This window comes from Lepisosteus oculatus, chromosome 1, assembly GCF_040954835.1.
Source record: "Lepisosteus oculatus isolate fLepOcu1 chromosome 1, fLepOcu1.hap2, whole genome shotgun sequence".
NCBI lineage: Eukaryota > Metazoa > Chordata > Actinopteri > Semionotiformes > Lepisosteidae > Lepisosteus > Lepisosteus oculatus.
This window is the reverse complement of record NC_090696.1, coordinates 70,338,853-70,366,836: the sequence shown is the minus strand read 5'-3', so window position 1 is coordinate 70,366,836 and position 27,984 is coordinate 70,338,853. Positions and strand designations below refer to the sequence as shown.

Below are 27,984 nucleotides of genomic sequence, written 5' to 3'. Positions count from 1 at the left end.
ATGAAATATTAATTTGCCATTTTTTCTTTTCACTGAGGCTCTCTGAAAAAATGTATCCTTTAAATTCTTACAGCTACTTTCACAAAGTGAATTTTATTTTTTGTCTGGAAGAATAATCTTGAAAAATCAGCCTTTTAATTCCTTCAAGCTTTAATTCTTTATCAAACTGTAGTTAATTATAGCTGTATGTTAGTTCACGTTTTTATAAGAAAACAGTTTTGTACAAGGAATCATTATGTGACCAATGGCAATCTTCATTATTGACATATTACTCTATTTGGAAGCATTAAGGTCTTCTGTGAAAGTCTGATGTTGAACAATTGTGTCCTGATTCCTGAGTTTATTTAAAAAACAGAATTGTGTAAACCTCAAGAAATAAAAGCATGGTCTGAGTCTCTTTAATGTATGTATCTCCATCAGATTGTAAATGAATATACAAGTCAAATGATCTATCTCCTGGCATCCTGAGAGAAACAACCAGTCTCATGACTCCATGCCCTGGGAATCGCCTCACATATCACATTCCATTTTATTTTTACTGCAATAGCTAAGCAGATTCTGTTCTTTACTGTATTGTAGTAACTGCAGGGTAGAACATTATTTCTATAGGATAATTAATTCAAGAGCGTTATCAACGGGTTGCTTGTGGGCATTTCAAATTCCAGGCTTTGTCCAGTGTTCTCTATCAATTTTTCTATTCAAAAGTTCTGCCCTTGAATAAGGTGCCATTATATGACCCTGGAATAGAGTGGTCATTTTCAGTTTAGTGCCCAGGATCCCAGAGATACTCAGAAATCTTGGTGGTCCCTTGGCGATGCCTGTGAAATAAATCCATAAAACCAATACTTTATTTCATTTATGGTGAAAATGTTCTCCTCCAATGCTATTTTAATAATTTATAATGAATATCCCCGTTTTCTTATAACTACAAATTTCCCCATTATATCTGAAGAGTTGAGAAAAAATACCATGGTTTTACTATCTTTATACACTACGAGAAACTATGTTCTTGTCTTACTGCTTGATAGCTAACTGGAATAACATTAATTCCCTGATTACACTAAAAATTGAATTCACAAAAACTGCATGGAAGCTTAACATTCTTGAAATAATTCAAAGTTTGGTGATTGACTAGACATCTTCTGTGGTGGGTCTACATATTGGCTCCCAATAGGAAAAAACTTTTTTGTGCTTATAAAACATGAGTACATCATCATCAACCTGGATGTCTTTGCTGAACGGTTCTTACTACAACTCATTTTAGCACCTCTTGGTAGCGCCTCTCACCTGAAGATGGCTGAACAAGAGGTCACGCATTCTTTACCAAAGAAAAGAAACATTTATCACGGACAAATACATGTTCTTATGTTAATAGGATCAAATAACAATTAAATTACCTGTCATTATAATGATGCATCAAAAACTAACAGGACAAATTTGAAACCGAGCATATTAATGTGAAATTGTCTCAATTTATTTCCCTCTTCCTTATTTAAGTCCTTTTAAAATTCCAAAACTATGTTTGTGAAGAACATTCATTTTATCTTTGCTCCCCACATTCTGTTTCAAGCTTTATTGCCATCTTCACCATAATTATTTTCATCAAATAAAAGCCAATTCACCCAGTATGTTTTTGAAGGCCTAAAATTTCATTTGAAAATAAGGTGGCAGGGAACTAGTCTGGAGGCCATACATAGGGTTACATAGTCTGCATGACACATCAATCGGAAATGGAATGAGATTAATCAATTTTGCAGCAGCAAAAAACCTTAGGATAGTACTGTATATTTCCCACAAAAGAATGTCCATAAGATGTCTTGGAGCTCCCCAGACCAGGCAACAATTAACCAAATTGATCATGTCTTAGTCGATGCAAGACACAGATGTACAATATAGTGGAAGATGTCAGAAGTTTAAGGGGAGCAGAAATCGGATCACTTCAAAGTATTAGTCAAGATTCGTCAGGGAATATCATGTCCCATGAAGAGCAAAAAAGAAGGTAACTTTTCGAATAGATTTAAATTTGATGAAGGATAAAGTCAAGAAAGAACAGTTCACAATTGCTTTGAACAACAGGTTTACAATTTTAGAAGAGAAAGAGAAAGCTGATGTTGAAAAAAAATGGAAAGTAATTAAGGACAGCCTAAAAGAAACAATGGAGGAGGTTCTGAAACCTGAAAAGCAAGGATTGACAAAAAAGGAAACTTGGTAACAGATGAAGAAAAGGCTTTAGGAGAATGGAAGAAGTATTTTGAAGAATTGTTGAATAGTGACAAGATAGTGACAGTCTGTAATGGATGATCCAAATTTGGAAGAGGTCAGGTTAGTGATCAAGAAGATGAAGAAAGGGAAGGCCCCAGGAATTGATAACACACATGCTGAAATACTGCAGGAGGTAGGAGACACACTTCATAGGAAGATGCACCATATCATAAATTAATCTGGGGAAAGGAAGTAATTCCTGATGAATGGAAGGAGTCTTTTATATGTCCAATTTTCAAAAAGGGAGATCACATGCAGTCTACTAACTACAGAGGAATTGCACTACTATCTATAGCTTGCAAAATCCTAAGCTAAATACTGCTAAGAAGACTGACACCATACATGAAAGAAGCCTTAGGTTTTCAACAAGCAGGTTTCAGGAAGAATAAATCAACAGTGGACCAGATGCATACTCTATGACAGATATTGGCAAACTGTTGGGAGTTTAATAGAGAAATACATTGACTGTTTATTGATTTTAAGAAAGCTTACAATAGCATAAACAGGAAAGCAATTTGGAGAGAAATAGAAAAAACAAGAATCCCAGAGAAACTAATAAGACTTACCAAACTGTGTGTTGATGGCTCAAGATGCCGAGTAAGAGTGAATGAGCAACTATCAGGAGTGTTTGAGGTAAAGACTGGCGTCAAACAAGGTGACTGCCTGTCCCCATTGCTTCAATTTAGTAGAAAGAGCCATAAGCAAAGATACAGAAATGGAAAAAGGAATTAAGTCAACGCAGATGATACAGTGCTTATACTGTAGGTCAAAGCGAACAAGAATTGAGAGACATGACAAGGGTTTTAGCGAAGGAGGCCAAAGGAGTTGGTCTAGAAATCAATATTGTTAAAACTAAGTATCTTCCTATAAGTGGATGAGGAACACATTTGGGAGGAGGGGTCCAAGAGAAAAATAGTATAGACGAAGAAATTCTAGCAAGTATTCAGGCTGGTAATAGGTCAAGATTTGCCAAGGGGAAAATTATGAAGTAAATACTGCTGTCACGAACATCCAAAAAGGACACACAAGGACAGGACACACAAGACAATAATTCAGCCAGTAGTACTGTATAGTGCAGAGCTTAGGATTCTCACTAAAAAGAAGGAGAAAAAACTCATGTTTTTTCAAAACAGTGTTTTAAGACAGATTTTTGGACCAGTGAAAGAAAATGGAGAAGAAGGAAAAACAGAGAATTAAGAGAGCTTAATAAGGACTCTGATATTCTTGCTACTGTCAAAGGAAGAAGACTACGGTGGTATGGTCATGCCATGAGAAGAGATCAAGATAAAAGAGGTAGTAAAAGAGAATATTGAGGGAAAGAGGCCAAGAGGAAGGCCTAGAATAAGATGGCTTGACTCAGTGAAAAAAGATGCCAGCAAGACGGATATTTAATGTAGAGGCCTGGAGAGATAGGATGCTCTGGAGGAGGCTAGTTGATAAGGCAATGGACTGGCTTCAGTTGGAGACACTGAAAAAAGTTAGGATGCCAAAGAAAAAAAAATGTAAAGCCACAAGCTTACGTGTGTTACTCATAACACATTATATCTCAAGCAAGCTTAATTTCCTTTTTAAGATACAGTATTTAATATGGATTCTACGCCATCGTGAATAACCTTTCACGACAGGGCAAACTTACAAAAAAACACAAAGTATTTCCAAAACCAAAGTATTAACCAAAGCCTGCTTCTTTTCCAAACTCATGTCACAACAAGGATGGGCTAAAAACCTAAGGCAGCAGATAACAGAGCAATCCTACCAACAATAATAATATGGAATACTAAGTGAGTAGTCACGTGACTGAAAACCTTGTATTGCCTGCTGAGGCCAACAATTAATGTCCTCTTATACTATTGTAAAGTATGTTGGGTTTTTAATTAAATTACCAATTGCAGTACATCTTATTTACTTACAATGTGTAAATTAGAATATTTTACCTACAGAGTTATTTTTCATTTTTTATTTTTCTGGCAAATTCATTTTTCTCTATTACCATGTATTACCATGGTGAGGGGATTGTATAAAATTGGTCCATAAATGGGGAGAGCTAATAGTGTGACAAGCCATCTAATTAACTTCTGGTTTCATGCAAATATCAATATAGGTATCAGCAACACAAAAACTAATGTCATAGCTAGAAGTGGATCAAGAACAGACCCTTGTGGGGTCATATGCCATACAGTATGTGACCAGCTTTGTAGAGCAGGAACAACAACCATTTTGATCATTTTATTTTCTAACACCTATTCTAAGATACTACAGAGCTGCTACAGTACTAAGCACTGAAAACCCAGACTGGTTTATTTTTATTTTAGTGATTATTTCATATAGCCAATGAGGAGACAAGGTGAGATGTAAGTTGAGATGCTGTAAGCTAGAGAGTGCATAAAGTATGCTTAGAAAAGGAATACAATTCTGTAAAACGATTCCAGAAATGATCAATTTTAGATTGAAAAACTATTGCACTGGACTGTAGACTCTTCTACGGTGTTGCTCTTATATATAAGTTTAAGTGAAAAAAAAATGGTTCTAAGATTACTCTTTCCTTCTTCTATTAGCTTCTGAACACAAGCTGATCTTGTGAGAGTCAATACATTTCTGTAGGACTGCTGATGTTGCTTGAGGCCAGTGTCACTCCATCTACAGTAAGCTTACAGTACATCCATGACTTCATTGAGCAAAGATGATCATTATACCAAGGGGAACATCATGCACAGTAAATGGTGCTGATCTAGTTTTTTATGTCTACTAATATAAGAACATAAAATATAATGATTAAACCATACCAAATTAACATAATGCTGCAAAACTTCGACACTTTCTGAGCAGAAAACTGAACCTCTAGATAAAAAAATGACTGCATGAATCAAAGTGCCCAGTTGAACACCAATAACAAAACACCAAAGCTGTTGCCCAATCCAACCACTACAGTAGGTGTAATGCATATCATAAAAATATGAAAGATGATTATTATATGCAACTTGCATTGTTTCGACTGTGTCTGTTTTTTTTTTCTCCGTTGAGTCAGAAATCCATTGAGTTGACTCTGTTAAAGCTTTGATTCAGAATACTTGAATCAAGTCCCCTTATAGTTTTGTCTGTGATTTATTAGCCTGTCCCTTTAGGACATTCTAATAAGCACAGGGGTCTATCTTGTTGCTGCTTCTGGTCTGATTCCACAGTAGCAAAAGTCTATAACAATTCTAAATCATAATGAATATTTTTAACAGAATATCCATTGCTTTTAACTACACATTTTAATGCTATATTTGTCATTGTATTTCTTCTCTGTGCTGTCTACAAAATTGAAATGATGTGACAACACCTAAGTCATTTTCATGATTTTTAAGTTAGTTGTTTCAGATTTTGTTTAATGTTTTGCTTCCTGCAAAATTCTGTAATGGTGAATACGTAATGTATGTAATCTTTCTCACTTGACTTTAAAACCATCCTTAAACAAAATTAAACAAATATACCAACCTATCCAAATTTCTAGGTGTGTTAATGTGGCGAACTATGCCAGTGAACAAGAAGATAAACCACTTCTCCTCCAAACATAACATGCAAATTCAGTGAATACAGCTGAAAGTGCCTGACTGACTATTTAACAGAGATCTAAGTGAAATGAAATAAGATTTGTTTACAATGTCCAAAAAAGGTCCTTCAAAAGAATAGTTCCATGTTGCTGCCTCCTTTCACTTTTTAATTAATGTAGGTTAAGTCATATTAGTGACCTAGCTTTTTATTATATTTATAGTCATCTGGCTTGAGCAATTTTATTTTTTTCTACAAATTACAATACAATTGTTATAAGCCAATTCTCTGTATGGCAAAGTTTGTCAGGACAATTTGTTAATATGACAGTAAGAAAAAGAACAAAAGTGTAGAGTTAAGTAGTGTAGTGCCTGAAACTGAAACTGAGTTGGTGTTATACGATTTGTGAAATGTGGTTTGAATTTATCTTAATTAGAAAAATATTAATCTGATGTTACAGGCAAAATTATATGGCCTTGTTTTGCAGACTTACATTAAATTGTTTAAACTACAATGATAAAAATGATATAAGGCAAAATGTATTTTAATCACTATACCAGATATGTACTGAGATTATTACCAAAAAATAACAGCACAGATGTTAAGATATTTGACTCAAATATTTTAATTATTCAATTAAAAGAAAGAAGATCTACCTTTCATTATTTTTTTCATTACCACTGATCATATATTTCTGACATGGTTACAAATCAATTGTCATTGCTATATTAAGGTTTAAAGTGTGTCTGTGACATGCCAGAGAAGTTCTACTTAAATTCTCATACTAGGTTAAGTATTTCACAGCAATCTGTGACTTTTCCAATTTAGAAAATCACCAGTACACTGAGGGATAACTCTAAACATGGGGTCAGATTGCATTTTTAAATACTGTAACACAACAGATCTTCTCTTCACTGATAGCAGTTGGAAGGTCTTCCAGCACTTAACTTCCCTAAGACATATCAAGTAAGAACATCATTCAGAGGATAATATAAAAATGGAAATTCTTATACTCAAAGGACTGGTCTCCATTTTTCTACTTGATCTTTGTAACTCTCAGGGTAAGTTGGCGATTTTGTCAGTATAATCATTTTTATTCTGTTGAAAAATATCAGAAAAGGAAATTAACAAATAAAGTCAGATGGACTTTAACATATACTGTATAGAAAATGTATAAAACACACTGTAGAAGTGACAGAGATACGTCATATTAATTTTGAGATGTTATGGTGTTCATACTTCATCCTTAAACATAGTAAAATATTTATATTTTTCCCATTCCTATACTGTATATTGCATGTTTTTTTCAAGTTGCAAACATTTTTTTTTCAATTCAAATAATTACAATTACATGCAGTTTAATGGCTGAAATTGTTTGGAAATTAATAGCTATTGTAATTTGTGATGATACACTGAAATGACTTTGTAACCAATGGCCATGGGTTTAAACTTCCATATAATACTAATATAGAATTTTGTGAACATATACAGAACAAATCTTATTTCTTCTGTGACACTAGTATTTTTTATTCCTATTTCCCAATTGCAGTGACTGTACTGGAGCCATACAGCAGCTCAGAGATCTCCATGACAACCCAAGTAGGCACAGCTGTGCCAGACAGAGAAATTGAAACAACTCAAGAGAGCGACAACAATGAGCAAGGTAATATCTAAACTCAATGCCATGGTTAAATTGTTTCCAGGATGTCTCCAAAGTGTGTTAAATTGTAGAATCCAAAGTTTTTTTTCTTCATAATTTGAAACACTTGTTTCCAGGTTTTAAACATTATAGTACTATGCTGACTTCTGAGAACAAGTTTCTTTCATTTTAAATAAAGTACATAAATAATATTCTACAAATAATATCAGGCCACATAAGTGTTTGTATTTTTTTCCAGCTAGAACCACGAAGATGCCAAAATAGTGTGAAACTAAAGAGAAAGTATATAAAGTGCCTGCCTATCACAGTGATATTCTAAAAATCAACAAAAATATAGATTCCTATCCATGTTAGACTTTCAATAGCAATTTAATGCTGCTTTTGCTGTAAAATTCAGTATAATTTTTAATTCTGCAGCACTTCTAAAACTCTCAGTCTTTTCATGTTCAAGATCTTTCACATGTTCTTCAGAACTTGCCTTCATGAGAAAAAGTAAACACAACATAACATGCATAACATTCAAAACAGCTTAGATGGCTTCCTTTTACTTTAAATCTGTGTATGCTGTAAACTGCTTATGAGCCATGAGCCATAAAATAACGCCTGTCAAGTGCACATCTTCATAACTGTCAAGTTGGTATGATATATTTTCTCTTTATTTTTTTAGAACAGCAATAATCTCACTGACCTTAATATATCAATTCGATAAAACACAGAAAAAACAAAACAGAAACAATTGTTGGAAAATTCATATATACAATCTGCTTTTGCCTGCAATGTTTAACATATTTCACAATAATAATGCATCAAAAGGTTTCTATTCTGTTATATAACTTTCTCTTGTAACACTGAAAAAAGAAGAAACGCTTTCTTTCAGTTACCCTAAAATTAATATAAAAATAAACAGATAACAATAAAAAGTGTATATAAATGGAATGTGTAGTGTTTGGAGTATTTGACCATATTATTCACTTTGAAATGCAGTATTATAAACCCTTCTAAAATAAAGATGCCCTTTAATCATTCACTAAGTCTTTGGTATTTTTAGACTTTCTGTCTTATAGCTGGAGAGAAGGAATGTGAACCTGCTAAAGCAAGAGCATAGGTCAGGGTTTTAAAAAAGATCCATTGTAAAAACATCAGATGACGCCTTATACTGTACCTACTCTTCTTCCTCTTTTAAAAAGCTGAGTAATCCTGTATCCATTTTTACAGTCAGTATTACCCAGTTTGAAGGAAAAGCACATAAAAACCTCTCTCTAACCAAAATTTAACTTTCTGATTTTTTTTTAGGAATTATTTCTCTAATGTTTAACTTTTAGGGTTTTTTTTTTGTCCTTTACAACCCAATTGTGAATTGAATATCAAACCAGAATCGTACAGTGCATATTGACTATTGTTACAGTATATCTAAAAATATAAGCAAAAACTAAATAATTCCTTTGTTGTTCTCAGATTTGATATATCTGTGGCCTTCTAATTAACATACTGTATAAAAATGTTGAGGAAGATATTCTGGTGCTAAAATGTTCTTTGCCTCCACCCCCAAAAATACAGATTTTCTTATAAACTAAAACAAGTTCATTTTAATGTTATATAAAAGGGCTATTGATGTTTAATTTCATTTGTGTCTTTCAAGATCTTTTGAAAGCCTCAGTGTAATTTACATTCGGATGCCAAATGTCTGCCTTGTGTCACAGATTTTGCTCCAGCCCCAACTGAAACCTACTTGTTACCTCAGTCACAAGCTCCTGAGATATTCAGCTTACATGAAGAAGGTAACAAAATGGCTGGAGAGATCAGGGAAGAGTCGAATGACTTCAATGAGATTATTACACCCAAAGATGAACTTCTGAACCCAGAAGAAATCAAGCCCATGCCTACTCTGGACAACTCTGTAGAGGAAATCCCAGTAACCCTTTTGCCCCCCCTTTCAGATGAGGATGGAAACAGAGATATCTTAGACACAACAACCTATGATACACGTAACGGTAAGAAAGGAGGCTATGGTGGTCTTAATCATGCATACAGCATCATTGCGATTAGTGAATACCTTAAAATAATGAGAGAAAACAAACTTAAAATGCAAAGTATTATACACTGAGAAGCATAAAAATGCAATAAATTCTTTTGGTCTCAATATTCATCTGTTACATTTTTAATACCTCTCTTTATATAAAGATTCATATATTCAATTAAGACCTAAAGCTCCTGATATTTTATTTTCCGCAGATTATTTGAAATCAGTGAGCACGTGTTAATCTGCTTAAATATGATTCCGTATTTTAGAAATGAAATTAATAGATTTCATAATTTAACAAATACAGAATAGAGGTAAGGAAGGGTCAGAGACTGAGAATGATTAACTTAATGGCTTTGGCCATAAAAACTGCTTTATACTGTATATGTATTATTTTCTTCATGTGGCGAAACTCACCAGGATAAGCAGCATGATGACAATGGTTGGATGGGATTTTCTTCTTCTTTTTTAAGGTTTAATTAAATTCTTGGCATCTATGGACTACTAATCTACTAAATGCAAAAACCCGGAAAGGGGAATATAAGGATTAGCCCAATTAAAGTAGTAGCTTTACAACTGGTGATCAGATTATGTTCGTATGCTTTAGTGTGTGTGTGTGTCCATATTTTTCTTTAAGGACTACACTTACAGTAACTGTGCGTTGCCCTTTCAGTTTTAACAAAGATGTCAGATTACAGAAGCAAACATCTAATGATGAATCAAAATAAAAAAAATGCCAAATTTTATAGAGAAGTGCAAATGCCAAAGTGATATTTGTGACTTTAAAATTTAAAGAAACATATTTAACCACAAAGTAAAAAGCATCTTCCTCTTTTCAGAGGTGGTTGCCTTAGGCCTTGAGGCTTGGAGGTTTGGAGCAATTTCTGCAGCTGTTCTCTTGGTCTTGGAGACAATTGTGGTTATTGTTTATTGCTTGAAGTGCAAGAAAAGAAGAATAAGGTAATACTAGTAATTTACTGCAGATGATTAACAACTTTACACATTACAAAAATTGATACAAAACTGGGGCTAACTGATACATACAGTAATAGTAAAAATAAAACCTGCTAAATATTTAAATAATTCCTTTGTGATTTATATAAAATACTGTATATGTTAACATTGTATATGTATTTTAAACAATGCATTTAAAGTGACTCATTAAGATTCTGAAATGACTCAATTAGACTCAAATATTCAAATCAATATAAAATTCAACGGAAAATAAATACTATAATTTAATTTGACAGTTTTATCTGTTTTTCACAGATTTAAGTAATGTTGCATGTACTGTAACTATCATAATTTACAGAAGGACAATGGCAGTCAAAATGATTGAAGACAGTGAAGCAGCAGAAACAATTCATGGAGAGTCCAATGAAAACACGCTCACTGGTGGGGATGTTCAACCAAACCAGTAGGCACAAGTTCTGTTCTAACAAATATGCACACATACTGTAAAAGCACACAAATCAGTCAGTATTTATTCTATCCACCAGCCTTTCTATATATCTTCAGGAACTAACCCAGTTCGCAATAGAAACCTGGCATCTAGTGTTTTTAAACCTGGGACTTCAAAGGAATGCCAATACTGTGTTTTTATTATTGCACGGGTTTCTTGAGATCTTCTTGGAAGGTGTTGTAAAACGTTCCTTTCAACAACACAAATGCATTTCAGCTATGTATTCTTTGCTTAATAAAACTGCACAGAAAAAGGCTTTAGAGTGCCTCATGCCCAGCACAGATAGGGCTCTACTATCCTTAATCATTTTGAACATGGATGACATTAGCATTTAACTATGTACTGTATAGTGCTGAAGTGAGAAATACAGTACACTACTTGCAGAGCACCACCAGGGTGTTGTTGGGGGGAATTTTCTCTAAACCTTACAGAAATAGCAAAATTTGTTTCTTCCCAGGCTCTTGGAGGTCACCGGAAAATAACTGGTGAAGGAAAATACTTAATGACATTATCTTTAGGTTTGAAAACTTGCTTTTTGAATAGAGTCCACCCATCCACATGCATACTTTCCCGTGTTAGTATCTTGGCATGGTAACGCTTGAATTTTTTTTACCACGGGTGAAAAAACAAATGGAAAAATGTATTATTAATTAATTTTAAATACAAGATGTAACTAAATTAGATGTAAAAACCTGTTTGTATGAATTTGTGTTTTAGAGAATGTTTATTTCGTACACAGAAATCATATGATACAGAAAGGTATTAGTCATATTACTTGCAACATTTTTAATGGTTTTAATAATGCCCTTGAGGTAACTTATTAGACTTTGAAATATACTGTCATATTAATTTATTAACCAATAGTATGACAGTCTAAGGGGCAGTAGTGGTTAGCATTTATTGCTCCCTTGCAGGTCGGGGCCCTGGGTTAAATTCTAGACCTGGGTTGTAATCTGCATGGAGTTTGTTCGTGTGGGTTTCCTCCCAATAATTTGCTTCTGGAAAAGCTGGCCTTGGTGCGTCTGTGTTTCTGTCTGTGTCTGCCCTGACATCCCATCCAGGGTGTACCTTGCCTGGTGCCCATTGCTTGCTGAAATAGGCTCTGACTGCCCTGTGACTCTGAATTGAAAAGGGGGTTAGAAAATGGATGGATGGATGAAAGCCTAAGGTACTATAAACATATGCTGCTATGATATTTCATCTATTGTGCTGTTTTAGCCAATTGATTTTTTGTTTTACTTTTTAAGAAGACGTTGCATGATGATCTCTAATTTATCCATTCTGACTTCTTTAGAATATTATTTTACAGCCCTATATTTGCAGGGACACAAAATAAAAATGAATAAAACTCAACATTAAAAATTATGTGGGTCAATGAAATATTCCAATAAATCTGTTCTGTACTGTGAAGGCATTTTTTGTCTTTCCCCAGAACTGCGTCAAATGGTTCATGTGAGGTGACAATACCCAAAGAAAAACAGGAAATAAAAGCCGACATTCTTCTGGATTCCCCTTCAAGGGATGCTAGTCTTTAGGACAAACCACATGATGTCAGAACATCAGCGCTTTAAAGGTCTACATTGTAGCTTTATACTCAGTTTCTTTATTAAAGTTATGAGTTTGCACTCAACTGAAGAAATTATGTGTTCGTCTAGTCTTTTTTGAATAACGACTAGTTTACACTTATCTACTATAAACCAAACAAACTTAATAGACCAAATGGCTTCCTCTCATTGTGTAATGTTCTTGAATGCAAACACAGATATAATGAATGGTAATGTATAAGGGCACATTTTTATTTTAAAGTTGTTTTTGGCTATATTACTTTTAGAATTTAAGTGTGATTAATGACTTACAAAATGATTTTAAATAGATCTATGAAGACGGTTACAGAAATCTACTTTAAAAAAATCTATACAGAAAAAATACAGAAAAATATAAAAATTGCAAAATACAGATGCATTGTCTTAATTATCTTAGAATTTAATACAGTAAAGTGTTATTGTTTTGGAGGTTCACTGACTTTATTGTTTCCTATTTGGTTTATATTATAAACTACTTGTATTTCATTTGGTTTTCTGTATTATATACAGTGCCTTGCGAAAGTATTCGGCCCCCTTGAACTTTTCAACCTTTTGCCACATTTCAGGCTTCAAACATAAAGATATAAATTTTTTATTTTATGTGAAGAATCACCAACAAGTGGGACACAATTGTGAAGTGGAACGAAATCTATTGGATTTTTGAAACTTTTTTAACTAATAAAAAAATGAAAAGTGGGGCGTGCAAAATTATTCGGCCCCTTTACTTTCAGTGCAGCAAACTCACTCCAGAAGTTCAGCGAGGATCTCTGAATGATCCAATGTTGTCCTAAATGACTGATGGTGATAAATAGAATCCACCTGTGTGTAATCAAGTCTCTGTATAAATGCACCTGCTCTGTGATAGTCTCAAGGTTCTGTTGAAAGCGCAGAGAGCATCATGAAGACCAAGGAACACACCAGGCAGGTCCGTAATACTGTTGTGGAGAAGTTTAAAGCCGGATTTGGATACAAAAAGATTTCCCAAGCTTCAAACATCCCAAGGAGCACTGTGCAAGCGATCATCTTGAAATGGAAGGAGTATCAGACCACTGCAAATCTACCATGACCTGGCCGTCCCTCTAAACTTTCAGCTCAGACAAGGAGAAGACTGATCAGAGATGCAGCCAAGAGGCCCATGATCACTCTGGATGAACTGCAGAGAACTACAGCTGAGGTGGGAGAGTCTGTCCATAGGACAACAATCAGTCTTACACTGCACAAATCTGGCCTTTATGGAAGAGTGGCAAGAAGAAAGCCATTTCTCAAAGATATCCATAAAAAGTCTCGTCTAAAGTTTGCCACAAGCCACCTGGGAGACACCCCAAACATGTGGAAGAAGGTGCTCTGGTCAGATGAAACCAAAATCGAACTTTTTGTCCACAATGCAAAACGATATGTTTGGCGTAAAAGCAACACAGCTCATCACCCTCATCACACCATCCCCACTGTCAAACATGGTGGTGGCAGCATCATGGTTTGGGCCTGCTTTTCTTCAGCAGGGACAGGGAAGATGGTTAAAATTGAGGGGAAGATGGATGCAGCCAAATACAGGACCATTCTGGATGAAAACCTGTTGGAGTCTGCAAAAGACCTGAAACTGGGATGGAGATTTATCTTCCAACAAGACAATGATCCCAAACATACAGCAAAATCTACAAAGGAATGGTTCACAAATAAACGTATCCAGGTGTTTGAATGGCCAAGTCAAAGTCCAGACCTGAATCCAATCGAGAATCTGTGGAAAGAGCTGAAAACTGCTGTTCACAAACGCTCTCCATCCAACCTCACTGAGCTCGAGCTGTTTTGCAAAGAAGAATGGGCAAGAATTTCAGTCTCTCGATGTGCAAAACTGATAGAGACATACCCCAAGCGACTTGCAGCTGTAATCGCAGCAAAAGGTGGCTCTACAAAGTATTAACGCAAGGGGGCCGAATAATTTTGCACGCCCCACTTTTCATTTTTTTATTAGTTAAAAAAGTTTCAAAAATCCAATAGATTTCGTTCCATTTCACAATTGTGTCCCACTTGTTGGTGATTCTTCACATAAAATAAAAAATGTATATCTTTATGTTTGAAGCCTGAAATGTGGCAAAAGGTTGAAAAGTTCAAGGGGGCCGAATACTTTCGCAAGGCACTGTAATTATTTTATTGTTAGTAAGACATGTTTTATTACATTAAATTAGCATTTTCAGCATTTTCTCATCTTCAGAATGTTTTATTATATTGTATATCCATGTATGCATGTACAATACATTATTTCCTTGTGTTTTTCAAGAAAAATATAAAATTGTCAAGCAATAATCCATTTTAGCATATCAGTTTCAGAGATCTGGCAGACTTGTCATTCCAGAATTGCCTCTAGGGAAAAGAGAACGTGAGGTTAAAAGAAAATAAAATTGAGACTACAAAAGAGAAGCTTGTTATGTTATTCATTGCAATGTAATCTTTAACATCCAAAGACCATTCTAGCTCTAGAATGGTGTAGAAATTCCTAGAAATCAATATAATAGGCTAAGAAATTCTTCTGATCCATTTATGAAAACTGTCTAACTGACCATGAGATAATGTCGGTAAAAGTCTGCTAAACAAAATCTTTGTAATTGTTTTTCTGAATGAAATCATATGAATAACAACCATATAGTATAAATCCTGAAAACTACGTAACTACAGTAAATTCATTGTTTTGTTCAGCAACAAGATTGCATTTAATACCTAGGGTATTGTATATGAAACATAAAAATAAATGACTTCTTCACACCAAATCTCTTAGTTCTCCTACAACTTTTGACAAACCTGTTGTTGAACCTCAAATATTTTTCAACAACAACACTTTTACAGTAAATCTGTGTACTAACCATGTTACGTCCCAGTGTGTTTATGTAATAAGAGTTTTTTCAATTGCAATTGCCAGTTTAGTTTTTTATAATATCCTAATGTGAAAATCCCAATTGTCCAAGCACGTATTGCTTCAACCTTTGTAAAAGCACAGAAGGGTTGATGACACATGCTATCAGGATATGCAGCTTCTATCGCACAGCATCTACAGCAGAGATAGCATCAGGATTGATATGACTCAGCATTACAATGCATGCACAAAAACAATAAGCAAGCCATAAGAGTTACTATTGCATTATAAAGTGAGGAGACCTTCTAAAATTTCCAATTTTCCTTTGCAAAGTGACACTCAGCCTCCGCAAATTGTGTGTTGCAGTACATTAAACTTCAATGACAGACTTGTAAAAGATTAGGATTGGTTTTAACTGAAACACCTGTGGCGAATGAACCCTGCAAAGAATTGTCCATCATTGTCTTCTATGGTCTTCTTCTTCTTCTTCTTTTTCACAGCCTTAGTCCCAGACTGTCCTGGGGTCAGCTGCTTTGGTTGCTCTTCTCCATTTGTCTCTGTCGAGCACATCTTCCTCACTCACTTCACATACCTCCATATTTCATTGTCTTCTATGGTCATTGTGGACATTTAGCTTATTCCATTCCTGATGGACTCAAATAACCACACAATATGAGACTATATTTGTACACTGAGTACATTAACATACTGTACTGTATACTAAATTTATATACTCCAAAGGCTTCCAAAACCAACTTACAGTGAGTCAAAGGTACGTCTTTGATACAAACCCCATGTGACCATTCAAAACTTCTGCAGAACTACGATCATTTAATTCTGCCATTCATAAATTATTTTTGTGGTTTTCTCATTAGCAAACTCCTAATCAATGCTGTCTTTCTCTCACTGTAACAGGGAAAACCTCAATAGATCAATTGGGATGAATTCCTCCTCTCCACAAGGGCCTTAGTGTACTCTGTTCTTCTATTGCATTCCTGATATTATATACTGTATAATATAATCTTTATGTTATAATATAATATAAATATATTATATATAATCTAAATATAATATAATATAATAATATAATATAATATTTTTTTCAGTATGGGATAAACCTATTACTTCTTCCTTTGCACCCTACGCATGCTGACGCAGCTACCCACCTGAACTGCTGTATAATATGTCCATCCATCCAATTTGAAACTGTACCCAATACAGGGTCGTGAGGGAGCCAGAGCCTATCTCATCAAGCAACAGGAGCAAGACAGGGTACACCCTGGATGGAATGCCAATCAATCACAGGGCAGATAGACACAAACACAAACATGCACACACTCACACCAGGGCCAGTTTTCACAACACTCCATCACCATCCAAGAACTCAAAAAAGTTTTATTAGGTCTTATTAAGTTGCTTATGGAAAGATACTATATAGGCAAAAACTTCAAGAATTTTGTATTCAAAGACTGCAGTTCTGCATCACTGCAATAGACAGTTAACTTCAGCATACTGTTCTGAAGATCAATCCTTTATCAGAAAGCTGCTTATTCCTGGCAATGGTTGTGGATCCTAGATGGAATGTGAGTCCATCTCCAAGCATCCTTACACAGAGTCAATCTAGCAACACCAATTAATTTAGCCAACATGTCTTGAGAAAGTGAGAGGATAACAGCACATGAAGGTGAGTTAGTATAGACTGCAGTGTTTGCTCCAGTACCATGCCACTGTGAAACCCCATTCTGAGATGTGCTTACAAAATTAATCAGCTCTACAATTTCATTAAACATATCCCTACTACAGGGTGATATACTGTATTTGTCACACAGTTTGAAAATTCAAACTTATGGAGTGAGCCTAAAATTGACTTAAGACTAAGCAAGGCTTAATTATATAGACAATGGTTCTTAAACAAAAAACAGTAAGAATCCCATCAAATTACTTACCTGTAATTTTGTTTTATGCTGTGAAAAAGGTTATGATGAAATTATAGCTATTATTTTAGTTATACAAATATTATTTACTAATTATTACTTTTAAATCGAATTTATCCTCATATGATTTTGTTGTGTTACATTATACTGTAAATTCTTCCATTTGCAGTTCACTTACAGTAAACATCCCCTGCAAGGAACTCAGTAGTAACACTTGGCACATCATAATCCACTATTTTGCAATTGATTTCATACAGTAGGTCAGATGTTACTCACTTTTCTATATAAAAACAACTACTTTCATTGATTTATTATTTTTTATTTCCTTATACAATATCAAACAATACAAATATCAAACACCTGATTTGAAACTATGGTCATACTGTACATAGCATAGTCCTGTATTTGAAGTTGGTCAAATTTAGATATTACCAATTGTACAGTATGTATGTATCATATGAATAGCAATTATTGGAATTATATATGTAGCATTGATAAAACAGTATTATCTATGATTTTTTTTAATATTTAATTCATTCTTATATCTATAAATAAAATGGGCAGGCATACTTACACATATCCAAAGATACTGCTTAGCCTGGGTGCTTTTAGAAGAGAACTGGTACAGCATTGTAAGCAGTAAGTCACAATTTTGTAGGGGTACATTTAAAGAAATGGAAGTGATATTATTTTTATCATCATCATCATTGTTGTTGTTAATAATGTTGGGATTTGTCACGTAGATATCCTGCCAAATGACTCTGCAGCTCTTAAAATGAAAATATCCCTGGAGGTATAAAGTTAAGAGCATTAGCTTCAAATTTGGACGTTGTTTCAATTCGGATAATCTCATTTCACAGACTCTTTGTGTAATGCTGGTGGAATTATTAAACGCATTGTCTTATTTTTATAATTTGAAAATGGTCGGTTATTACTTGTTGCAGTACAGCGTGAATACACAGGCGTTGCCAGAGGCGTTCTACTGTATGTTTTCAGTACGTGTAGAAAAAAAGTCCTTCTGAGGCACCTTTCAGATTTTGTGGCATCCCTTAGGCTCTTTCAACAGCGAAACGTTTGAGTTAGGTTTATTTTTTCCTTAACCTACCTGATCCTGACGTTACGTAGGAAATGTGATGTGATCACGAGGAGATCAACAATCTTGGCAGTCATGCGCTAATTTCGTACTTAAGGCAGGGATTTGTTCATCTGCAGAAGGGGGTTATTAATCTAGCCAGCAATTTGTGTGAAAAGAATGTATTTAGGAGGTAGGATTATCATTCTTTCAAAAGTAGATTTCAGACACTCTTAAAGAATCTCAGTTATACTGACATCAGTTACACTGGCTTAATTATGAGAAGGGATCACTCCCTTAAACCTTAAATTAATAACACGTTACTTTAACTAAAATAATAATTTACTTAAGCGTAATTTATCAAACATACAGTAAACAGGGATATTTTGTAAATCTGATTTAGCTGTTGTGTTTGCATAGGCTATCGTCATTAAAGACAGTAAGGACTGTAAGTGTAAACAAAGATAGGCGGGGACACTTACTTTTTTCGCAGGGATGTGGAAGTATTGGTTTTTGGCTGTCTTGTGCGGCGTTGTACGCTCCCAGTTTCCTAGAGAATGTGTAACCCCAGAGACACTTCGCAGTGGAGAGTGCTGTCCGTCTCCAACTGGGGTACCGAATGACAGCTGTGGGTCTAGCACAGGACGAGGACAGTGTGTAGCAATAAATGCAGACAGTCGACCACACGGACCACAGTATCCACACGATGGACTCGACGACCGTGAACGCTGGCCCCTTAGGTTCTTCAATCGTAGCTGTCAGTGCAATGGGAACTTCTCGGGTTATAACTGCGGACGATGTAAGCATGGGTTTACCGGAATAGACTGCGACCAGCGTACCCCTATAGGTAAGATAATTCCGAAATCCTAAATTAATTGTAGTAGTACTGATTTCTGCTTTTCTGGAGTTTGCCAATGGTAACAAAAGTTTGAAAGTTATCTTTCAAATAACAACAAGTCTTTTGACCAATATCTGCAGCCATCTGTGTGCTATTAAATAGTAAAACGGTCATGACTTGATTGTTAACAAAAAATGATTTTGAAGTTTTCGTTTTACCCTTTCTCTTTTACTGCAATTTAGCGACTAATGTATGGGGTTCTTTATGTCCATACTGTACATGCTTCACTGTTACGAATATCTGTAGACTGCATTGATTCATACAGTAGTTGAATCGTATTAACTCGTATAATCGTTTGCCATTTTCTGCCTTTTAAATTTCACAGATTACAGATCTATACAATTATTTAAATTTCAAATAAGACCTTCTTCGTATACAAGAGAGCATTATTGGGAATATAAAATCGTTGATTTTCTTAAGTTAGTTAAAATGAATTTCAGAACTCAGGTAACATGATAAAAAAACTGTTTACCTTACATATTGTAAAAAATCAATTAGAAAAGGGAACAAATCCTAAAAAGCTTTGGAACGTCTTGTAATTACAATATCTCTTGCCTTTCCATTATTTGCAGTTAGGAGAAATATTATGGAAATGAACACAGATGAAAAAAGATTTTTTGTGAATGCATTAAACCAAGCCAAGGGTACAGTACACCCCAACCTGGTCATTGCAACCAGACGCTATCAGGAGATCTTTGGACCGGATGGCAACACTGTGCAGTTTGAGAATATCACCATATACAACTTTTTTGTGTGGTCACACTATTATTCTGTCAGCAAAACATTCCTTGGAGCTGGACAGCAGAGTTTTGGAGGAGTAGATTTTTCCCATGAGGGTCCTGGCTTTCTTACCTGGCACAGGTATCACCTGCTACAGCTTGAGATGGACATGCAGGTGAGGAAAAGCTGCATGGCTTGATTTGTGTAAAGAAAGAAATGGCTAACAGCCAGTGGTTTATTTTAATTTAGATATTTGTGTTGATATGAAAAGGGGGGGAGCCTTAATCAAATATATATATTTTCAAAAAGGGGCAAAGAAATGTTTTATAGTAATACTGTTATCAATATTTGACTAGTCAGGTGGCATAGTGAATCCACACTTTGTTTTGTTTTATTTATTTGGCCAAAATCCATACTTAATTGAGTAATTTGTAAAATCCTATGTACTGTAAATAAAATCCATTAGGTTATGGGTATACTTTTATCTTTTTTTCTATAGAAGAAAAAATGCTGGTTCTAAATGGAATAAAATTGTCTTTTTTAGCTTAAACTTAAACTATTTGCTTTTCCTTTTCTCATGATTGTTAAAATGATAGGCTCTGACACCTTAGCCCAGTCAGACCTTTTCCAGAAAAAAAACAACAACAAAAGATCAGTCTGAGAAGTTGTGAAAAATGGGTTATACTTTATTGAGATGTGTACTCTTCTTGAAAATTCAGGATATGCTTCAAGATCCGTCCTTTGCTCTTCCTTACTGGAACTTTGCCATTGGTGGAAACAACTGTGACATCTGCACAGACGAATTATTTGGAGCAAGAAGTAACTTTGACCCAAACCTGATCAGTTCTAACTCTGTATTCTCGCAGTGGAGAGTTATTTGTGAAAGTGTTGATGACTATGACACTCTTGGAACTATATGTAACAGTAAGCATCTCCATCTTTGTCTCTAGCTTTGTGAAGCTATTATGTTAGCATGCTGTTAACAGTGGCAGCTTGAAAATATATTGACAGTGAGTAACATTGAAGTTAAGTATTGCGTGCATGTCACAGTTATGTGTTCTGCTACCTCTATTGCCTTTGCACATCGGTACACTTCTGTTCACATTGAGCTCCATGACATTGTGATTTATGAATTACCCACTTGCTAGAATGCAAATAGTGTACTAGAAAGGTCTGATATGATTTTTTACCATATGTTTGTCATCAAATTGTAATGCCTATTGTAAATGTCAGGCTGCTGCAGGGCTGAAATCAAAAACCTTTAGTTAAACTGCTAATATAAAACACATTGTTAAGTATTTAAAATACTATATATGTGTATAAATAGCTCACTTTTTATTTTTATTTCTGTACATATAGTTAGTCATTTAAACCTCCTCAGCAGTGGGATGTGAAGTCTAGGTTTAGTGCTTGCTTTTTTGGCCATTTAGAAATTTAACATTAAGAAACCCTCTTTTGATACAAATAACATCATATCTGGGATGGTACCGTCCTTTTGTATTGAAGGATTGTTTCCAAATGATTTATCGGATCTCTTTTGCTTTCCTTTCCTGTTTTGAAATCATTCAAGCCTAAAAGGAATCTGTGAGTAGAGCTCTTGTATTAGAAAAAAAAAGTTGTACAAGAAGGATTTAACTATAATCTTTTTAGTTCGTTTAATCCTCTTATTAGATTGTCTACCTGACAGAAAAGTTTAATGTGAATGTCTGACCCGCAAACAGTTACTGAACCAAGAATGTAATCCTGATACAAGTAGCTGCTGAACCAAGGAGGTAACCCTGCAGGCTGCTTTGATCAATGGGAATTAAACTTTGCCACAGTTCATTTCATTTACACCGATGGTATTTGAAACAAATAAAAGAAAGTAGAACATCCACAAGTAATTTAACACTTTAATCAAATTACTGGCTGTAAATTGAAAAAATAATATGAAACTTGCTATCAGTAATTCTTTATGCTCTCTACATGAACATTAAATACTTCCTATATCAGGGATACATTTTTGCATGTAGAATTTTATCAGCACTGTTTTTAAACTGTTTTCTTATAGTACTGAGTACACAACTTTCAATTTACTTTACGCTGAAATGCATTTTCCCAGCTGTTGGAATGTATATCTGTTTTATTTTGTATGTCTTTGTGTGCCTTTTGGAAGAGCTCTGTTTTTAGGAGGACTTGTATGCTATTCCACAGGCACTGAAAGTAGTCAAATCAGAAGAAACCCTGCTGGGAATGTTGCCAGACCAATGGTACAACGCCTACCTGAGCCTCAGGATGTCATTCAATGTCTAGAAGTCAATATCTTTGACACTCCACCCTTCTATTCCACTTCATCAGAGAGCTTCAGGAACACAGTGGAAGGTGAGTCTTATAGTAGAGCAATTCCTAATTGTCCTAATTGCATTCACAAATATATAATATGGAAGCATGGAGTAGTGTTTGAGGCTCTGTGTTCATACCAGCAAGGCCGTGGGCCCACATCTTGGGTGGGGTTCTGCCGCTGTATACTTGAGCAACATACTTAGATTGCTTCAATAAAATGTCCAGCTGTATTAATGGTCATACAGTAAAGGTAAGGTGCCATAAAAGTACCTGGCAAAAAATTAAGTAACTTTTAACCTGTAACTTAACATCCATAATCAACTCCATATAATATGGCACATGCTTCAAAAGCAATCTTGAAGAGGAAGAAATCATTTTCTTTGTAGAAATGATTATCTTAAAAAATGCTTGACGTCTTGGAGATTTTGTGCTCTAAATGTATTAGTACATTATAGTAAAGGGTTGTTATTCGAGTAAGCCATGCCTCTATTGTACCTAAATTATTTGGCTTTTTTTTATTTTTTCTTTTTGTTTCAACTAGGTTATAGCGCACCTTCTGGAACATACGACCCAATTGTACGCAGTTTGCATAACCTAGCACACCTTTTCTTGAATGGCACTGGAGGACAGACACATCTTTCACCAAATGATCCCATATTCATCTTGTTGCACACATTTACTGATGCTATATTTGATGAGTGGCTGAGAAGACATAGCCCTGGTAATACATTACTTGTTGGAATATTCAATATTTTGCTCTTAATTTTTTAAACTAGTCCATGTATGATATTGTCTGCACAGAAATATGTTCAATTTGTTTCTTGGCTTTTTAGGTAAAAGAAAGAATAATACATGGTACCATATGCAGTAATGAACAAATGTGAACAATCATCGTGCCATGAAACAAACTGTGTTAATCCAACAATAATATAGAAACATAAATAAATGAGTAGAATAAAGGAAACCAGCAATTTGGAAGAGATAAGCAGGAAAAAGAGAAAAAGAATAAAGGTAGTGAAAGGACAGAAGAGGAAAGCTAAAGCTGTATATCAAAGTTTTTATTCAGTACATTGAAAATACAGCTCCTGATTTCAGCATTGAACCTAGAAATCTATTGTTTATATAGTAAATATTTTATTTTCATGGTAAGAAAAATGACTATTGATTGTTGCACAGATCCTGATTGTATTTATTTTTTTGTTCCAGATGTTTCAGTTTACCCTTTAGAAAATGCTCCAATTGGTCACAACAGACAATATAATATGGTCCCATTCTGGCCTCCAGTTACCAATGCTGAAATGTTTGCTGCAGCTCCTGATAAGCTTGGGTATTCGTATGAGGTTCAATGGCCAAGTAAGCATGATTATTTTATTACTTGGGCTTCTGTTGTCTAAAGAAGCAATATTTAAACAGTTATGACAAAAAACATGATAATAACAGACCCTTATGATTCCAGAATCATGGTAAATTGTACAAGACAAATACTCCAATGGTGTGACTCACTAATTTAATTTGTACAATTATGTACATTTTGAGCATTTTGTCTTTAATTTCATTGTACATTATATAATTACAGTATATCTTTTTTTTCAAAGCATAGTTCTACTTGGCTTGGCTACCCTTTTTTTCCTTATCCTGATATTCATCATCATGTTTTGCATTATTAGGCTTCCAAGCCAGAGTGTCTAGAAACACTAACCTCCATGAACATTGTGTTAAGAGGATAGTGAATCCTCTGGTGCTCTGTTCAGAAAAGATAACACTTTTTTTTTTCTTTTGTCTGTAGGTCGTCCTTACAGCCTCACGGAGATAATAACCATTGCAGTGGTGGCCGCTCTGATTGTAGTCGCCATCATTTTTGCTGCCACCACCTGTGCTGTTCGTGCAAGATCACATAGTCATGGCAGAAATGAATCTCGGCAGCCACTGCTCGGAGAGCACTATCAGCGCTACTCTGAGGACCATGAGAGAATCCAAGATAAAACCCAGTCTGTAGTTTAAGTTACAAGCAACAGGCTTGTAAGCTTTGTAATTATTCGCTTGAAAGTTTTCTTTTGAAAAAAAACTTTTTTTTTTCCAGACCTATCTCTATGGTAACATGGAAGTAGTTTTTCACTCCTTAAAGAAAAAAAAAACATGTACGTGTGACTTTCTTGGTAAGATGAAAAAACAGGTGGTCCATACATAGCAATATCACTAATCAAAGGTGTAATGACCAAAATTAAAATTGAACCTCCAAACATCCTCCATTAAGATTTGTCTGTTCTTTTTTAATACATTTTTTATTATTGAGTTTTGTAGTAAACTCGATTTATACTGTACCTGAAGTGACATGTATCTCAAATGACAAATTAAAACATTTCTACTGCAGCAATTCCTTCTTTAATGTAAGGGTTAAATATGTGTATATCTTTTGATATTCTTTCAGGGAGTGCAAACCTATTGTTTCTTATTAAAAAAAACTTTTAAAACTAAAATTTCTCAATACTCAGAAGTAATAGATGTATACAACACACTCTAGTTTTCACAAATGTGAAAAGCTTACACTTCCAGCTAAGAAATCTTAAGCTATTTGTTAAGAATTTAGTCAATGAGAATAGTTCAGTCTAGGATAAGACATTATTGGTATTTAGTACACATTTTTCAGAAGGGCCTGCTTGTAAATACAGTGCCTTGCAAAAGTATTCACTGCCCTTTCCCCTAAGGCAAAGTTTCCACATCTTGTTGCTGTCTGAGCTTGAAATATTGACATGTTTAAATAGGGCTATACAGAATGTTTAGAATCCACACAGTCTACTCCAACCTCTACTACAAAATGCTAATAGTACCTAAATAAGTTTGATTTCTAAAGAAATTTAAAAAACTCATAATTACCTAGCTACTCAACCCTTTTGGTAATGCAATCCTAAATCACTTTGGGGGAGAAATAGTCTGAAAGGCACAAAATTAGTGTAATGGTCTGTATGTGTAATCAAAGTATTTTAAGTTAACTTTAAAATGAATGTGTTTATCTCTGGACGTTTGGTCAGAATAGTTTAAAACTCAAATCACAACTCACACAACAATATGACAGATTCAACATGAAGGCCAAGGAGCAATCAAAACCAGTCAAGTATAAAGTAGTCCTGAGGCACGGATCAGGAGAATGTTCCTTATCCCTTTGAGTGCAGTGAAATCCAATATTAAGAAGTGGAGTATGCATCATACCACCCAGGCACAACCTAGATTATGCCACCTTTCCCTGAGGAGTCAGACAAGCAGAAAACTGGTTAGGATGATATTGTGAAGCCAACAGTGACTTAAAAAAATCTTCAAAGATCCATGTGAGAGATGGGATTCACTGTTCATTTACCAACAATATCCTAAACCTTACAAAAAGCTGGTCTATATGAATGAGTGGCATAAAATAAAAAACGAATCTTAAATATCATATTAGATACAGTATACTGCAAAGCTGTTTAGAAGGGTTTAAGTTTGATTGGGGCTATGACAGGCACTAGGAAGCTTGTCAGGAGTGAGCTAAAAATGGTGGTACAAAGTACAGTCTAATCCTACAGGAAAACCTACTTGACTCTCACGAGAATATAAAACAGGGTTGCAAAATCAAATTTCAGCAGACAGGAAAAGTACCTGAAGCACAAGGCCAAAAACACACTGAATTGGTCTTCAAAGAAGAGAGTGAATGTCCTTGAGTGTTGCAGTCATGCTCTTGACTTGAAAGCATCAGTAATTCTATAGTGAGGTTTGACAGTTGCAATCCATCCACTGTCCCCAAGGAACCTGTCAGATATTGAGTAATCTTGCTGGAAGAATGAACAAAATTCCACCATCTTGCAGTGCAAAGCTCGTAGAGAACTATGCAAAAATACTACCAGCAGTAACTTCTGTCAGAGGTGCTTCCATCAAGTATTGACTTTATCATTGTTTTAGGATAATAAGCTAATTAATATCTATACCAATAATACACAAACCCTAAATATATTTGATTAATCAACTATGCTTCTTATATAATTACTGTATCTTCTTGCAACTCTTCTAAAATACTTCAAAAACACAGCAACAAAATAAATTGTGTTCAACCTAAAACACAGCTACAAAACAGGCTGAAGGCGTCTTTGAAAAGAAGGGGTTATAAGAGAGAATCTTGACTTAGATTATTGTCAATATACTGTTTCAAGCTCAGTAATGAAGTAAGGCCTGGAGGCAAAGTGAGGGAGGAAGTGTATTTGCAACTAAAAGTAGGACATACAAGACTACAAATTGGAGGTACTGTACTTCTTTATATATAGAGAGTATGTATGATAGTTACGACCAAGTGTCTAGGGGTAAAGGGGTGTAACATTTAGGATCATTCTTTTGGAAGCAGGTGGGTTCTGGTAACGAACTAGGACTAGGATAAAGATGGGTGAAAAAGTGATTTTAAGCTGAACAAGTGACTGGCAAGACACGATAACACACAAGGGTAAGGAACTAGAATGATGCCAAAGAAAAGAAAAGAAACAAAAAAAGTTCACACAAAAACAAGTGAACTAGGAATACAAATAAGGGAAAACGAGAGTAATCAACAGGAACAGAGTACAAAAGAACACAAAGGTTGAACATATAACACATTAGGGCAAGGTAATAGCAAAACAAGGATAAACACAAACAAACAAACAAAAGTACAAAGAAATGAACAGAAACCAACAAAACAACAAAGCCAGAGCTAAAGCAAAACAAAGCAATAACCAAATCAAAACAGGACCAAAGTCAAACAAAAGGGCCTCTCCTTTCTGAGAACCTCCATGTTATATACTGAATAAGATGCAGTCTGATTGGCTGAGAGGCTGATTGATGATGATGTCATACAGAACAGTGGTGTAATGGTGGACCAATGGGGAAGGGAGAACAATCAAAGGTCAGCAGTGTGGAACATAACAAAAAAACACACACAGACACACACAAGTCAGAATAATGACTTGGACTTTCTTCATCAATGCAAATAATCAGGACTTTTACATTATTACACTAGAGGGCAGCCTCTCCTCACTAATTCCTTTAATAACTGTGAGAGGTAAGAGCTGCTCTATTTAACATTGGACTTCACTAGGATGCTATAAATAATTAATCTGCATCCTGTAAGCCTTCTAGCTCCAAACATTCATTAAAACAACATTTTTTGACACTTAAACTCTTCTGAAAGGTGAATGTGAGAATGAAATATAACCCCATTTACACAAATATCCCAAAATGTTTAGAAATTGCCTAAATTACATTTCTGTTCGGCTCAGCCAGTTGATTTACATAACAGCAAATTAAAAAAGGCAGAAAATAGTAACCATGCATTTTTCTTGGTAAACATTCTTTTTGATTTTACTCAAGACAATCCAAGTCAGTCTCTCAAATCCACAAAGTAAACAACAATAAAGATGTCTATCTTTACAAACTGTTAGATGCAACATCTGGGGTTTTAACCTATAATTATAATGTCTGACAGAACATGTAATTAAAATATTTTTATTCTGAAAAACAATAATTTATATTGTGTAAATAGTAGTATTTACCACTTCCAAAGATAAAACATCTTGGTTCTTATCTTATCTGATTGTTAAGTTGCACATTGAGCTGCAACTTATATTATTCTTTTGATAATGTAAAAGTATAACATCAAACACAAAGTGAAATTACAAAGCATT

General features: G+C 34.8%; 2 protein-coding genes across 4 annotated transcripts; both read left to right on the top strand.

Moving 5' to 3' along the window:
• The first annotated feature begins 6,679 nt into the window (after positions 1–6,679).
• Positions 6,680–13,002, top strand: LOC107077158 (uncharacterized). 3 transcript variants are annotated; one of them, XR_011190531.1, is made up of 6 exons: positions 6,680–6,854; positions 7,343–7,456; positions 9,154–9,444; positions 10,313–10,433; positions 10,786–12,103; positions 12,368–12,452. XR_011190531.1 is itself a non-coding variant. In XM_015345455.2 (6 exons), exons 1-6 carry the CDS (start codon positions 6,791–6,793, stop codon positions 12,468–12,470), a joined length of 561 nt encoding a protein of 186 aa, XP_015200941.2. In that variant the 5' UTR covers positions 6,680–6,790; the 3' UTR covers positions 12,471–13,002. The 3 variants fall into 3 exon arrangements, 2 of the variants coding, with proteins under 2 accessions (XP_015200941.2, XP_015200940.2); XM_015345455.2 differs by having other exon boundaries at positions 9,391–9,444; positions 10,786–10,890; positions 12,368–13,002; XM_015345454.2 differs by having other exon boundaries at positions 10,786–10,890; positions 12,368–13,002.
• Positions 13,003–18,467: 5,465 nt separating this feature from the next.
• On the top strand, positions 18,468–24,679 carry LOC102695194 (5,6-dihydroxyindole-2-carboxylic acid oxidase). Its single transcript, XM_006629948.3, has 7 exons — positions 18,468–19,216; positions 19,840–20,162; positions 20,707–20,911; positions 22,181–22,348; positions 22,851–23,030; positions 23,516–23,662; positions 24,096–24,679. Exons 1-7 carry the CDS (start codon positions 18,865–18,867, stop codon positions 24,308–24,310), a joined length of 1,590 nt encoding a protein of 529 aa, XP_006630011.1. The 5' UTR covers positions 18,468–18,864; the 3' UTR covers positions 24,311–24,679.
• The last annotated feature ends 3,305 nt before the right edge of the window (positions 24,680–27,984 follow it).

Excerpts from the sequence above, each read along its gene's own strand:
- LOC107077158 (XM_015345454.2), top strand. The coding sequence starts at position 6,791 with ATGGAAATTCTTATACTCAAAGGACTGGTCTCCATTTTTCTACTTGAT. Across the intron at positions 6,855-7,342 it reads TGATCTTTGTAACTCTCAGG|TGACTGTACTGGAGCCATAC; the intron begins GTAAGTTGGCGA and ends TCCCAATTGCAG. Across the intron at positions 10,434-10,785 it reads TGCAAGAAAAGAAGAATAAG|AAGGACAATGGCAGTCAAAA; the intron begins GTAATACTAGTA and ends CATAATTTACAG.
- LOC102695194 (XM_006629948.3), top strand. The coding sequence starts at position 18,865 with ATGTGGAAGTATTGGTTTTTGGCTGTCTTGTGCGGCGTTGTACGCTCC. Across the intron at positions 19,217-19,839 it reads CGACCAGCGTACCCCTATAG|TTAGGAGAAATATTATGGAA; the intron begins GTAAGATAATTC and ends CATTATTTGCAG. Across the intron at positions 23,663-24,095 it reads GTATGAGGTTCAATGGCCAA|GTCGTCCTTACAGCCTCACG; the intron begins GTAAGCATGATT and ends TTTTGTCTGTAG.